This window comes from Balaenoptera ricei, chromosome 1 (genome assembly GCF_028023285.1).
Source record: "Balaenoptera ricei isolate mBalRic1 chromosome 1, mBalRic1.hap2, whole genome shotgun sequence".
NCBI classification, from domain to species: Eukaryota; Metazoa; Chordata; class Mammalia; order Artiodactyla; family Balaenopteridae; genus Balaenoptera; species Balaenoptera ricei.
Genome location: NC_082639.1, coordinates 189,919,058 through 189,935,998, shown reverse-complemented (window position 1 = coordinate 189,935,998; position 16,941 = coordinate 189,919,058). Strand labels below are relative to the sequence as shown.

General features: G+C 35.0%; 1 protein-coding gene across 1 annotated transcript in view; it reads right to left on the bottom strand.

Annotated features, from left to right (window-relative positions):
- PTPRC (protein tyrosine phosphatase receptor type C) overlaps nt 1-16,399 on the bottom strand; it is a 123,390-nt gene extending 106,991 nt beyond the window's left edge. Inside the window, exon 1 of the mRNA XM_059906094.1 lies at nt 16,327-16,399. Coding sequence (XP_059762077.1) covers nt 16,327-16,399 — 73 coding nt within the window. The remainder of the gene's footprint in view (nt 1-16,326) is intronic.
- Between the last annotated feature and the right edge of the window lie 542 nt (nt 16,400-16,941).

Here is a 16,941-nt window from a genome sequence, read left to right as displayed (position 1 = left end):
CCCAAAGTCTTCATGGATCTGTAATTCGTTCTCAGTAATTTTAATGATGTAGACAAGAAAAATTAATCAGTGCTTTAAATTTTAATTTGCATACCCATACATTTAGTGCAAAAGAGGGACCAAAGTCACTTGTTATGTGCTATATTTTGAAGACTAAAAAGTTCAGTAGATTAGTTGCTAAAATTGTAAAAGAGGACATGGGATAAAAAAAAAAAAGAAAAAATGTATAGTTCTCATCTCTTCACTAAAAACAAAACTAGTACCTGTAACCTGTATGTATAAATTTGGGGGGGTACCCTGTAATCCCTAAGTCCTAATTTTAAACCCCTTTTCGTTATAAAAAAAAGCAAAAGACATTTTACATGTCAGATTGCTGTTTCATTCCACTAGCTAATTTTTTTTTAATCAGAAGAAAATAAGCTATCATTTCTTTTCTTTTTTTCTTTTTCTTTTTTCTTTTTTCCATAAAAAGAATTTTAATCTGACCCATGTGCTATCATTATAGCACATTAACCTCTGGATGTTTTAACAACATTTTGATGGATCTTAAATCAATTAACACTAGAAAGGAAAACATCTGTGGCCCTAATACTTTTTAGAGTGGTTCTTAATATTGTTTTTATAAGGAATTTTAAAAGTATTTAATTTTTAAAAAGCCACTGAAAATTCCATAATTCACTGTGTGTTAAAAACAGTAGATATGAAAATCATGTCAATTTTATTAACAAACATGAAGTATGTGTATCTATAAGAAAGGATTATTAGAAAAGTCAGCAGAAGGAAATATTTTCCTGCCCATCAAATCCAGATGTTCAGCCCACAAAATGGAGGCCTAGAAAGAAAGGCAGGTTATGGTATCTGTTATCCTTAAGAAGTGTTACTTCTGAGAAGATTCATGGTCAAGGCAAGCCAAAATAGATTTTTAAATGAATTATGTTTTACTTTTGTTTTAAAAGAATTGTAGTAATATTTTCTACATTCAATATGGAATGGAATAAAGAGTGAATTAAAATAAAAGGCACATGAATTTTTTTCAGAAACGACATTATGTAAATACTTGATTAACATTTGATTTAAAATATAAAGATGACTCTTTTAGCAAAAAATAGAACCATGATAAGCATTTTCTTTCATAAATTGACAAAACAGATACCAGAGCAAAGATTCCACAGAACCATGGTTTTGTGGGTTGCATTGATTTTTTTCTTTTCTTAGTCCATTGCTCTTAAGCAAATACAGATGTTTGTAAAATAGTTTAATTACAAAATAGGAGTCCACATTGATAGTGGCTGAACATTCCATATTTCTGTATTTTGATTTATAGATTAATATGCAAACATTTCTTGTTTTTTAAATAAAGATTTCAACTTTTATTTCAATTCTTAGAGTGAAAAAACAAAAGAGAAGCTAGTGACAATAGTAATAACAGGGACTTCCCTGGTGGTGCAGTGGTTGGGAGCCCACCTGCCACTGCAGGGGACACAGGTTCAAGCCCTGGTCCAGGAGGCTCCCACATGCCGCGGAGCGGCTGGGCCCGTGAGCCACAACTACTGAGCCTGCATTCTAGAGCCTGCGAGTCACAACTACTGAGCCTGCGTGCCACAACTACTGAGACCCATGTGCCTGGAGCCCGTGCTCTGCAAGGCCACCGCAATGAGAGGCCCGCACACCACAGCGGGGAGTGGCCCCTGCTCGCCACAAATAGAGAGAGAGCCCGTGTGCAGTGACGAAGACCCAACGCAGCCAAAAAAAAACACCAAATAGATAAGTAAATAAATTTATAAAAATAAAAATAGTAATAACAGAAATTGGTACTCCTTCATAGTTTTCCAAATGCTTAAAGTAAGAATCCCTTATGTTTTCATTTTATTATACTTTATGAAGTGCTTTCTCCATTTTCTGAAACCACCCCCTACTTAGAAATGTAAATTTTAAAATTTAGTTTAAAAGAAGGCATTTTATTAAGGATAACAAAAAAGTCATTTTGGATTCTTTGAACATAATATACTTTTTTTGTTGTTTTAAAAATTGACCAATGAAGTTAGATGAGAAAAACACGTAGAGCTAAATTGATGTTAATAGAAAATATCTTTAGTTTTACAATGCTCCTGAAAAATAGAAAGTGACAAAACTGGCACAAATTTTACATTTGACAACTAAAGGTATTTTTATTATTCTTATTTCCCCATCTTTGAAGTTCTCCTTATATTGTATCTGACTTGTTCCACGTCCAGATTTTTGAGGTTCTACTTGCCTTTGGTCTCTCACTGGTCATCCCAATGGTTCTTTCATCCATGCCTTCTAGCTGCCCTCAACACAGCACCACCTTCTATTCTTAGAACAGGGATAATCTTGTGTTTCAAAGGCTATGGTGAGTTTCTGTTGTAGGTCACCCTGCAAATGTTCTTCCCCCCGTAAGAACCTCTCTTTCTTGAACCTGTAGATGGACTCACGGGTTCCATTGTTCTAAAGTTACCAGGGAGCAAGGCAGCATCTTAGCTGTTCACATTGAAAGGATGCTGAGTCCTCTATTATTTAGATGGAAAGTCATTTCCTTCATTCGAACTTTTATCCTTGAAGCAATGGGCAAATAAAGTCATATTTGCTCCATAATGGAGCTCACACATCTGAAAATGGATTACTTAGGTTTACCAGGCTTTTATCTCCCTACTACTTACACACAGGTAGATTTTCTGCATTACAGCAACTAGGCTTTCTGATTCACTGATGCTACAGTCACATGCATGATTATCTATTTCCCCTGCACTAAGATACTGCCTGCAATAAATTGGTCCTATTTCTCTCATCCTCTCTTCCGACTTCTGTGCACGTGTGATGAAGCAGATGTGCCTAAACTAAGCTTTACATCCGTATGAAAATGCAGCAGGGCCGGAAGAGAAAGCTGTACAACTTTCTCCTGTGCTGAGCCTTTTCAATACGATTTCATGATAGGGATCACAGTAAATTGCCAAAACATTCAATGTGCCCATTTTTCAACGTAAGCAAAACACCATCATACAAAAATAAATGTCAATAATATTTAGATTACTTACTCTTTTGGTTTAACCTTAATTCTGCTATCCGCTATTAAGACTAGAGAACAAGAATTGCTGGAACATTTATTTGATACTCTGAAGAATTCTGAATACAGAAAATGTAGAAAGAGGTGAGACCAGCATGGTGCAGGCGAAGCATTGTTCAGAGGGCCAGGCACAGAGGAGGGGCCCTGGGCTGCTTCCCTTTCCTTCTTGATCAATCTTAGTATTTAAAATTAGAACAAGGAAAATGAAATTTAGCTATTTCCTCTTAGATCATGAAAATCAGTACATTTTATGATATATATTGGGAAACACATTAACAAAGACAAGTATAAGCTAGATTTGATAATGGTTTGTGTACTTAAGTTAAACGAGATCACATTTATAAAACGTTGAGAGCAGTACCTGGTAAGCACTACTTTTCTTGCTAGCTAGCTACCAGTGACTACAAAAAATAAGTTGCCCTAAAGATTTTCTCTAAGCAAACCTGCCAAGTCTGATATTAAAATCTTATTTATGTATGATCTCATAAAGACAAATCCTTATTTGTATCCTGTACAATTATCAAGGCTATTAGGTTCTACCTAGTATAAGCCTATGTGGTAACCAATTGCTTTCAATTTTCTTAAAGAAATGAAAGATTTAAAATTTGATTTAGAAATAATCCTTTTACAGAGAAAGACGAATATTATATGATAGTACCTATATGTGGAATCTAAAAAATAATACAAATGAATCTATATACAAAACAGAAACAGACTCACAGACATAGGAAACAAACTTATGGTTGCCAAAGGGGAAAGGGAGGGGGGAAGGATAAATTAGGAGTATAGGATTAACAGATACACATTACTATACATAAAATAGAGAAGCAACAAGCGTTTACTATATAACACAGGAAACAATATTCAATATCTTATAATAACTTATAATGGAAAATAATCTAATATAGATAGATAGATAAACTGAATCACTTTGCTGTACATCTGAAACTAACACAATATTGTAAATCAACTATACTTCAATAAAAAAAGAAATAAGCCTTTTATGTAACAAATTAACTCTCAACAAACCCCCAACCTGTCCAAATATTGGCTTAAATAATATTTAAAGATATTTTTATCAATATGCATCAAAACAAGGTCCCCAAAATGGACTCAACAGAGCATTGTCTTTTCAAGACATTCTCAGTTATATTCCTAATTCATTAGTCTCTCAATACATTTTATATAGTTTTTATTAAAACAGATTATTTTAAGCTGTACCTTTTTTTAATAACTAAGCTAACAAAGGATACATATAAACATATATAGAGACATATATAATACATACATTGAAGATATTTGATTCTTCCAAATATTGCTATAACTTCCTTCATACTTACTTTTGTGATAATATTAAAGTTAAAAGGGGATATTTGAGAATAGTTAGTATGTTCACAATCACTGTTCAGTAACCTTTCAAGAGGAGACATGAATTTGGATTTTCAGTAGAATTTACTGGATTCTCATTATATGCCAGCAAACATGTTAAGCCTTTCACAATCATCACTTCTTTCTTTCAACATCCCAAGCAAAACATTCTTCTCCTTTCCTCACTGACTGCCCCTTCTGACTTTCCTCTCCTAACCCCTCCTTCCAACCCCTTCAAACATGCAGTGTCCCAGGGCTCAGAGTCGGGGCATCGGTACTTCTCCATCTGAATGTTCTTCTGACTCTCTCATAGTGGGTCCCTCAGCTCTAAATCCCATCTGCACTACGACTCCCAAAGCTATGGCTCCAATCAAGACCTGACCAGCCCCTCACTCTTAACTTCAGCTGCCTTCTTGGCATCTGTAGTTGGATGCCTGATGAGAATTCAAGCATTCACATGGACAAAGCAGACACTGGATTGTCTACCCCCAACTGGGATTTTTCCCATCTTAGTTGCTCATGGAAAAAAAAAAAGAAAAAAAAAAAAAAAAAGAGTCATTCTGAACAACTTCCTACTCCCCTTCTGCACAGCAACTTCTCCAGATCCCATGTGGATCTGTCCTTTTCTTTTACTGTCAACATTTGGTCCAGATCCCCAACCCTTCTCCCTTCCACCAACTCAGCGGGCTCTAACTAATCCCCAGGCTTTGTTTCACCTCCAGCCTGCTCTCCACATGGCAACCAGGGTGGTTTCTTAATATGGAAAAGAGATTTGACCATTCCCTGCTTAAAAATTCCAAATGGCTTCTTCTCATTACACTTAGGGTGAATATAAATTCTCTCTTTCTGTTTCTGTCTCCCTCTTCACCACACACCACTCAGCCTTTACTTGCCATCCTGCAAGCACCCGGCCTCCTTTCTGTGGCTTGGACCCACCAACTGTTTGCTTTTTCCAAAGGGCCTCGCACCTGCCAGTTCCTCTTCACCTGAATCTTTACATTCTCATCAGCCAATAGGTAGCTTCACGACATTTTCTCAAAGAAGCCTTCCTTGATCACTCTGTCTAAAGGGCCATTCACCCCCAAGTCTGGCCTGTCTCTGTCATATCACACTGTTTCATTTCCCAACACTCATCAATATCTGAAACTTCTCTATTATTTTTTTGGCTTTTTGTTATCTCTCTTGCTAAGATATAAGCTTCATGAAAGCTTTATTTACCACTATTTACCACTATTTTTATTTACTACGATTTTTATTTCTGTTGTATGCGCCACTGTGTCAGCACTTAGAATAGTTCTTGGCACATAGTAGGGGCTCTAAAAACAACTGAATCAAGGAGTAAATCATCTCACTTAAGAACTACTGCCATTATTCCCATTGTACAGATAATGAAGCTGAGAATTTAAAAGGTAATTTTCCTCACATTTCATAATTGGAAAGCTCGGAATGGACTCCAGACAAGATGTCAAACACTAATTTCTTAAGCACTTTAAAAGTAGAGCATGTCTGAATCCAACATTTCTATAATTATCTCTTTAAATTACTTCCATCAGCTCCCTGACCCTCTTCTTTTCCTCATCTGCCTCCCTCATGTCATCACTTCCTCTTACAGTCAAGCTCTGAACTGATGTCTTCCACTTCATTTATGTTTTCTTAGATATTATATATCTTGATCATGCCTGAAGTATCAGTAAGTAAATTAAGAAAATAAAACGACCGAAAAGTAAAATGACAGGGTTTATTAGGCATAAGTTAAAATCATAGATTAGAAACCAAAAAGGGGATTTGGAAACTCAAGTTTAAGAAGTCAAAGTACAATATTTGGCCTGAATTATCTGATTGGCAGCCCACATTCATCAGAGTAACCAAATAATACACATACTTTTTTCTTCACTTTCCCTTAAGTTATAGTCAACTTATTCCTGGAGTAGCAAACTGTAAGACAGCTCTACCTGATTCATTTAATATGCCTCTTGGATGAGTATGAAAAGATTATCTAGTGTCTACACTTCCTGGAATAATATGAAAACCTCATGTGTTTTCCATGATCAAAGTGTTTAACAAATGTCAAGTTACTTCCCTTGCACTTCAAAAACAACAACAAAAAAAATCTAGATACTTTGGTACATTATTCAATGGCTTTCATTTTATGTAATATCAAAAACAAATTAGGGACGGGGAAAATCCATTATTTCCATCCTATCACTCACCTTGAGACAGACTGGGTGCTATGCTTTGTTAACCACCTTTCAAGACAATGGTGACAACATCACTTCTGCATTATTAACATGGCATCAGCATTCACAGTAAAGACAAATTAATTAAAGATGCCTCTTTGCTTTTTATAGTTTTAGATCTCGCTAGGGATATGGAAGTGGCTCAGTATACAGTGGTTCACTCATGCAGCTAAATCAGGTGCATGGGGATTAATGCATGTTTCACACAAATGACCTCTAAGCAACTTCCAACTACCCTTCAGTCTTGCTGTGATTTGCCCACCATCATCATGTCCTCAATTACCTGGTTATTAAGCTGACCTTTCAGAAGGCTGAAAAAAATAGACCTAGAATCAGCGAGACTCAGCATGAAATCTCAACCCTCTCCCCCCAACTCCCACTCCTTATGAACTGGTGACCTTGGAAAATTACTGTGGAAGATCACCAAAACAGTTGAGGATTTGTTTGTGTGGTGTGTATGAGTGTATGTTTAAAATTTCTCTCCAAATAAATCTTTTATTTTCAGTTTAAATCATAAAACAAACCAAAAACAAATTGAGGCTATTGCCTAGTTCTGCAGCTCCCAAACTTCTATAACCAAAAGCCTGCCAAAGGAATCTGGTTGGAATGGAGGCCTAAATGTAGTTTGGCAACAATAGAGTTTTTACTTAAATAGTGTACTATATGCAGATTTTAAAAGAATAATTTATAGAAGATTGAGAACACAAATAATTATCTGTTGTGAGGTATACTATTACTTCGAGGAGAAAGCTTATGAAGAATTTGGAAGATTTAAAACCCCATCTCTAAGCAGCCACTGCTTCACTTAGATTATAGACTTCACAAGGAAAGGAATGGGATATGGTATGCCCAATTCATGGAACAATGAAAACACTTATAAAATATTTGTTCATGAAATGAATAAATGAATAAATAAATAGGTTTAGCTAGCCTGGTAAAATGAAATACTCATAAAGTGTTTAGGTGATGGTATTGGTAATCTGATTTTTATTTTCCTATGTATTCATTTCTGTATTTCTCAAGTTGCCTAGAATAATCATGGTTTACTTAGGAAAAAAATAGGATATGCAATTTTATACACAGCATGTGATCGAAAGAGAGGAAGATTGGGAAAGAGAGAAAGAAAAAATGTTGGCAAAGATTTTAAAGCAATTTTTTTCTTTCTTCTATTTCCTGAAATTTTCTATCATGTAGAAATTTTGCCATGAATAGTTCACTTAAGTAACAACAACAAAAGGACAATTAAAATTGTTTGCCTGAGTTGTTAAGTATTTTCTACGTACAGGGTTGGGCTGCACTGACACACCATCCATTCATTCATCTCACTGGTAAATAAGAAGAGACCCAATGAAAACCTACATGAGCTCACCAGCTACTGTGAGAAAGAGCCAGGTAAAGAGATCCCCAGAAGGTCAGAAGAGGACCTGTGCAGATGTGAAAGGGGTGAAAGAGCAGGGGATGTGCAGAAGGGCTGCCCAGAGGAAGTGACCTTTGAACTAAATTTTGAAGGGCATTATAATTTGCCCAGTTTAAAAAAATTATGGAGGGAAGAAAACATGGAGGGGTGAGCAACAGTTTGGAGACAGGAAAACATTATATTTTTAGGAAAATGAAAGTTACAAGAGTACATAGTACATGTCACAAAGTGGCCCCAGATAAAGCTGGAGAAATCTGGAGGGATTAAATTAGAACGGTGTGTGCCATGCTATTTGCTTTCATTTTTCCTAAGTGCACAGAGACCAAAGGAGGGTGATTTGACACCTTATTTTGACCTCACCCACCATTGTGTCTTGAGAACATTTTAAAATTGTGTTGATTCTTCTATTTGCTTTTTGTTCCACCAGTTAGTAAGAAGTTGGTACAAATGAATGAGAATTAAAACATACCAATGCTAGACTATACAGCAGTCTAATAAGTGATACTAATGTTTCCATTGGCTACCTGAGAAATAACCCAAAACTCTCAAAATCTCAAAAAGGAATCTTGCTGAAGGAGCTCTCAATCACAAAATGGATGTTACTAATAGAAATATCAACACAAAATAGATTTGAGTATGGCTAGTACTGCCCAATCTAAACTTTGACAAAAGTGAAAAATTATATTACATCACTTATATTTTATGTGACATTGATATGCAAAAAAAAAAAAAAAAAGAAAGAAAGAAACCAACAGTGGCTAAAACTGCACACATGAAATGTTATTTCTGGCTAAATAGAAAAATTGAAGCCTTTTTGGGTAATTTAGATCTGTGTGGTTTGACAAGAAAAATTGCACTTAGAAAAATAATAACCATAAAGGAAAATTCCCACAGGCATAAACTATAATCAGTAAAATGTGCCGTGGATAAAAATCAATTCATGAATTTAATAGCGATTGTAAAAATTAAATGAAAATGGATGCTGTTGAACATTAGTTCAGTAAAATAAAAATGGAAAAATTGGTAATGATTTAATCAGGTTATATGAAAAATACTCAAGGAATTAAACTAGCTTAATGGAGGGGAATTTTTCTGTGAAATGTATTTTCAAGAAAAATTTATAAATGTTGGTATATTCTAATTAATGTTTATGTTCATAAATGTTGAGTCAAAACACCTTGAGACCACAATCATGGGATCAGTATATTCTCTATCCCAACTGGGAGCCATTGAAGGAGGAATGTACAAAGGTGAGTTTTGCCTTTTACAAAGATTATCTTGGTAACAGCTGAAGGGAGACAAGTTTCCAGGCTATTAATGTTAAGACGCTGTAGCAGAGTTGTGATAACGGAATGGATCTATAAACTATTTAAGAGGTAGAATCCAGAGAAGTCTGAAAATCCCTAAAATGGGGGATACAAAGTTAAAAACATTCAAAGATCTATAAGAGTTTATTCCTCCGCCACAGCCTTAAACCTTATCTTCTCAGAATCTCTCAAAGGAAGAGATGTGATTTGGAATCACGTTTCAATGGGAAAGAGCTGTGTGCTGTGATTTCGAGGGATTACGTAAATGAAATTTACAACTTTGCAGAGTACCTCACCGTTTTCAAAGCAGTGTCACAAATATTATCATGTTTAATGCTTACAACACTTTGTAGATAAGGAAATGGTGTATCAGAGAAGGAAAATGATTTGGATCCAGATCATACTATTCATAGAATTTGCTTTCCAAAATATTTCTCGTTCCACCTGCCATGGTCTTCTCCAACTTGGATGGCTCCTGACTCATTTCCTATGATGCTTAATATTTCTTTTATCAGTAAACAAATTATTGTTTTTTTCTTTAAGTGGAAATATTTAATATATGGTGACCACACTTTATTGTCTTGATTTTGTCCCTTTGATAACCTCTTTTATCGATACAGCATTATTATTTGTATAGGTGTCTCTAATCTATTTTCATGACTATCAGGACAATTTTTTTTTTTTAATTTACAAAGCAAAGAGTTTCTTCTTATCTATCAGTGATTTGTGTTCAGTTCACTTTACCAGGTATTCATGTCCTAACACTACGTCTGAGTGTGATGCTGAGTTGCCCTCGACTCAAGTTCTGTTCCAGCAGATCACTTTTTCAGATGGTTGATGAATTTCCTCCAGTTGCTCACATTTTGGTTGGAAGCAAATTTTTGAATATATGAATGGCAATCATTTTCATTTAAATATCATGACATGTAGTTACAACTTTATCACACTTGCGATATATTTATAGGAGAAATAGAAATTTTAGTAAAGTCACTTTTTTCAGTTCAGATACTTGTGTCTCATTTTTAACAGGAAATGAATGTTTAATCTTTCAACACTGTGTATGTACCATAAAAGATGTTAAAGTTTGTTTGAGTTTGGGTCTTCAGTAAAGAACCTAAAAAAGTATTGATAATCTTGCTGATTATCTTTTCAGAAGGGAATCAATTGAAGATAAAGTGAACAAACGTGAAAGATTCTTGACTATTTCCCTAACACTGACTTTATATATATTTATGCTTGCCCCAGCTAAAAGAGAAGGAAGGTTTTCATTTCTTTCTTTATTTTTTCTTGTTTCTGTTGTTTTCCTGAACACATAATACTCTGCTTACAATAGCCATTCCCTAGACTCTTGAGAGACTGAAATTGGAATAACATATTGACATATAAAAGGAATGCACATTAAAGATTTTAGGCAATAATTAAATATTTTCTTATCTAAATATTGATTAGAGCCATGTACACAAAATCTATTAATTACTGTAATTTTTACTTCTGTATATTTCAGAATTGTGTAGAAATAGATATCACATGGTATTGCTAAATGAATAGCCTGCAATATTGTATTTTTTTCTTTATCCTTCCATAAGACTACTATCTTTTTTTTAATTGAAGTATAGTTGATTTCATTATTGTGTTAGTTTCAGGTGTACAGCAAAGTGACTCAGTTGTATATATATATATATTTTTTTCAGATTCTTTTCCATTGTAAGTTATTACAAGATATTGAATGTAGTTCCCTGTGCTATACAGTAGGACCTTGTTGTTTATAAGACTACTATTTTTATGCATGCAAAAGTCACAGCACTAACTCTTTGGTGATCAGCAACTAGTAAGTGGTTGGGTATCTCGTACTGACAAAACTATTTAGACAAGATTGAAATTAAGTTTAAACTGAGGTTAAGTTAAATTTCCATTCTTTTCTCCTGTCTAACAATTCCCATAGACTTATAAGATGACTGAAAAAGATCAAAGATCTGCAGTGATGACAAATTTCTTTCTCTGCACCAGTAACTCTTATATACACATGGTCTGAACACAAAACCCTGTAACATTAATGCTGCATGCACTTTCATCAACAAAGTTAATCAACCTGACTACAGATCTCTGCTCTTTACCTGCTCAGATTGAAATTATTTATCACATTATCTATTAAGAAATGATGCTCAGACTCCTACAGGCTTTCTGTGCACACAAAATGCAACTGGCAGGGTGAGCCGTTTGCCATCTGCCTTTGGAAACAGTCCCAGGGCAATAGGTCAAGTGCTACCCACGCCAGTATGTGCAAGGGCTGGACCTGACTCCAGTGTCTCGTTCCCCTGCTACATGAGTCCCTCCCTCCCTATTCCTTACTTTTCTTCCCGTGGACGTCTGGATCTGAAGAACAAACCAGACCCATCAGATGAAACGCCACTAGCGAGAATGTCCAAAGAGTAGGTCAGGAAAATTTAGAAACAACATGCATGAACTATGGATTTTTTAAAAATCAGGAGGCTCTTTCCAAAGAAAAGGTAAAATAAGGAGATGAAAGAAGGAAATGGGGGGGGGGGATGGGAAAGGGCAAAGCCTGTAAAGATCTAGATCTAAAATGATTCTACTTAATCTTGATAAAATTGTCCAATGGCCTCCACCTTCCACTTCGCCTCTGACTAGTTGTTTCATTTCATGTTTTTCCCCTCTCTGTCCTTTCTTTCTGAAAATGTTCTTACCCTCCTCCTTCTCCTCTATTATTATAATCTGCAGTTTCATCAAAAAACGCCCATTGCTTTTTCAGTGTCTGGGAAGAAATCAAGCACAGATGATACAAAAAAGGCATAAGACGGTTTCTGCTATCATGTAGGTTGCAATGGCCATAATGCTCTGATTGGTAAAGAATAATGTCAACAACAGCAAACTGAAATAGTATGTGAAAAATGACAAGGAAAGGTGATAAAAAGTACCCAATTTCAGTGGAGATGTTTTGTGGCAAGAGTGACGAAAGAGAATTTTAGAGGGGAAATAGGATTGGCGCAGTGCCTTGGAGGTCTTGAGGAAGTGTAGAGCAGCAGGGTGTTGAAACTACCTGCTGCTTGTTCTATTTTAGTCAATCATAAAAGAAAAAGAAAAAAAGATCCCTGCCCAGCTCCTGCCATGCTCCTAGCTCATCGGCAGACTCAGTTGTTCTGGCAAAAGTTTAGAATAGAAATCAAGGCAACGAAAAGATGTCGGAGGGTTTTTTCCTCTTTCATTTTATATTTTTAAGCTGTAGGGTGTGAAAAGAAATGGACAGATTAGGATACTACTACAACACTGCAGGTGAAAAGGGATAAAGGTGTGAATTAAAGGGATGTCAATAGAGGTGGGGGGGGGCGAAGATTTTAGAGATCATTACAAAGTAAAATGATAGGACTTGGGGAGCATTTAAATATACATTTCAGATTTTCTTTCTCCCTCCCTCTCTCTTTTTTTTTTCTTTTTTGCAAAAACACAACACAGTAAAACAAGATTAAATTTAGGAAAGGAGGTGGTAGGGCGGTGGTGGTGGTGGGATGAATTGGGAGATTGGGATCGACATATATACACTAATATATATAAAATAGATAACTACTAAGAACGTGCTGTATAAAAATAAATAAATAAAGTAAAATGAAAGAAAAAAGACATAAGCCCTCAGCACACAGGCTAAAATAATTTTGCTTAGAGACTTTGCCTCAATCCTGTTAGAGTTCTAGAATAGCTCTACATCACCGTCTGTTTGACTGAGAGAGTTAGGAATGAAACAATATATCTGTGTTTCATGATTTAGTTGGAAAATGTTGCGTTAAATAAATATTAAACACAAAAATCTAACAAAAAAAAAAAAAGGAAAGGAGGTAGGTTCCACCCTCTGAGGGGTGAGTCTGAACATGGAGAATCAGCACCAGCAGTACATAGTAGGTGATGATAAGGAACTCTGAGTTTAGGAAATAAGAATAAAACAGGCCGAAGACTGAGGCCCACAGAACTCCAATATTTAAAAGTAGACAAATGTGGAGAACCAGTAGAGAGATGATAGACAGACAGACCAATATATATACATAAATATATAATGTTTGTGTGTATATTCTATAACTCCCACATATATAACTCATCTATTTATGTGTGTGTGTATGTATATGCATACAAACAGTGTAGAGATATCTATGTTCTTACGGTACTTAATTGTCACTGGTAGAAGGACACCAAGTAGCCCAGAACAGAGCAAAGACCCAGCTCAAAGCTGAGGGCTCTGACCTTGTGCTCAGGCACATAGAGGAAGGGAGGAAAAGGAAGCCAGACCCCTAACCTCACCTCACCTTCCCTCTAACCAAAGGCATTTCAAAGTCTAGCGATGGTAACAATCCCAGGCAGATTTGTGTTAGGAAAATGTTTTCCAAAAAATCAATATATAATCATACTCACCACCCCCAAACTCTACATTGTATTTAGAACTTAATAGGATTGCTGATCAAATTCAATTCATAATTACTATTGAATACCTGCAATGTGCAAGGCAAGGTACATGTTTGGAACTTAGAGCTATTTCTTTTTTATGTAGATGGAAAAATGAAAAATTATGTCCAGGAAATGACTCTTAACCGTTATGACTCATAACTCACATAACTCATGTATTCATGGCTGTTATGGTGTGAAGCGCTAGATTCTGGCACTACTTTGTTAGAGACAGAGATCACTCATCCCTACCTGCATGCTCGAAACCATCACTGTCCCCCAGAATTATTTAGAAATTTTAAACAAAGTGTTGGTTTCCGGTTAACATGGCATAGAGGCACAGAGTAAAGAGATCAGACATTTATACAAAACTCAACCAGCATTGTTACTCTGCTCTGGCAAAGTGTAACTTTGCCCATATTTGTATTTTAGAGATTAAATAACACATCAGAGTTGTGCAACAATTTATCCACTGAAGTCACTCTCCATTTGGCTCTATTTCTTTATGCCTTTAGAGTTCACAATATAAATTTGATGTCTAATATTTCCTATAAACACTAAACTCAATTGAACACATTAAAGTAAAACATATAATGCAACTCATAGGTTGCTAATATAGAAAAATATATCATTTAAAGAATTAATAATTTCCAAAATTATACAGTGAATCCCAAAATCTCTCTGGGGACTTCGAAGTATGATAAACAAGATTTGCACACCTAGATAATTATATCTATATATTTTTTCTAAAAATGAGTATGTCTGCTCTCCATATTTATGTGAGCAGTTGAAGTGAAACTTGGTTTTCAAAATAAATCTATGTATATCGATACATTATTTATTTATAGTATAAACTATTCAGCAAAATCGGTTTAAAGGTTTCTAGATCATTTTATACTCATTTTGATGATAAATTCAAAGATGTTTCTTATGGTAAAAATCCTTAATAGACTGTGTTGAAATTTTTATGGTGGTTTGCTCTGTGGCCTACAAAATATTTCAGAATTTCTTGATGCTCATTTAGAAATGCTTTCCAACAGTTCCTGAGTGGGAATTTTTAATGGAAATTTACTCTGACTTATGATAATACACATATTATTACCTTATTAAAATTATTATTCTTTATAATTTGGTTTTTATTATTATAACCAACTTTATAGGACTGGTAACTTTGTAAACATTTTCTGTACTAAGACAAAATGCTGTACCTATATAAAAAAATGTTTAATCCGTTTTTGCAGTTAAAGAAAACAGACAAAAAAACCCACTATCCACGCTGCTTTCTACTGTCCTTGGTTACACAAAATGTAAATTAACAATGTAGCATGCTCAGAAGGTAGCTACTTCCCTGCCCTTTGGAGAAAAGGAGAGCAGTAGAAAGTCAAAAAGAGATTTCAAAGTGAATTACAATCAGCAAGATTTTAAAAAATATTTTTCCTGTTTTCTTTTTTCTTTTTTTTTTTTTTTTTTTTTTTACTTATTTGGAAATCTACAAAAATACCATTTAAATATCTTTTCAATAATAAAAAAGTCCTTTTAGATTCTACACCATAAGGAGTAATATTACATATCAACCAAAAATGTACTCATGACCCAAACTGAAACCGTTCAAGAAATGCCCATTAAATGGACCATAAGTGTACAAAGATCTCAAACATGAATAGGTACCAGAGGTCCGATTAGTTATATTTTCCTACAGAATACAGCATTTGCATGATTCTTAAGAGTTTAAGTATTTTTATCTCATCAAGGCTCTACTATTTACCCATCACCCAGGAAGGGCGGCGGCCCCATAAGAATTTTCAAAGCAAATGATCATTAAAACGACTATAAGGGACCAAAACCTTGATTTAAAATACATTCTGTGATAAGAATTTGCAAAAAGTTAATATTTAATTAAATACCCAATTGTATTATTTTAAACTACCATACAACTAAGTATTCAAGAAAATATTTCAGTCATAATCAAAATTTGAGGAAGCAAACTTACTGGTCCGAAAAGAGGGAGTGGTTTGCATGCAAGCAAAGCCATATTATGATTTTTAAAAATTCATTTTTTGTTGAAAAGACAAAAATTTACTTCTTTTGCCATTAAAATTTCCTTAGACTTTCATAAACTTGTGTTTGTATATTCTGAGGGTTAAGTAATAGCTTTTGTAATATCTTTGAACAGTTTGTAAACCAAGATACAGAGAGACAATGTTTGCCTTTTAAATCGTGATATTTTTTTTTGGCCAAACATGTATGCCTTTTTTAAACAGAAACAATGTATTCTGTCACATAGCGAGCCACGTCTCTCTGAGAGACAATAACCTTGACTGTTTTACAGCAGGTTTCCTCACCTCCAGTCACCAATGCTTAATTAATTTTTATGTCTATTTCAAACCAATGACCTTCCACACACACACACACACACACACACACACACACACAAAATAACTAAGGAAATATGAATTTCCTCGTACTTACCTGTAACCAACACTACAGTGTCCAGAAAGGCAAAGCCAAATGCCAAGAGTTTAAGCCACAAATACATGGTCATATCTGGAAATCAGCCGTATTCCTGTGAAATAGCATGCGTCCTTCTGAAAGGCAAAATAATGGTTATCTCCGCAAAAACGTTTCTCTGTAAAACTGAATCAAAAAGAAAAGAAATGAATGCATACTCTTCACTGGTGTCTTATCGGACAGGGAGCAATTTCCTCCTTCGCTAAGAACAAACCACTTGCTGCTAGGTAGTGATGTCAGATTCGGTTTTACTAACTTCTCCAAAAATGCTGTAAAGCGTCCTCTTTGCAGGAAGTCAAGAAAGTTGTTCCAAGTCACTACAAAGGCATCTTACTTCCTTAACTCAAGTGATTAGACTGAGTTAGCAGGCCTTTCAAAAGATGTTCCCTACAAGGAAGATGTGTTTTTAGTATCCAAATAGCACTCCCATACAGTATGCATTACAACCAAAAACGAATATAACCCCCCCTGAAAAATCCGTAACATTTTTACCTAAAAGATGATGAAAGATAGTCAGCATGGTTACAGTAAAATAGGGGTTGGCAAGATGATACACTAATTGAATTAGTAAAAAAT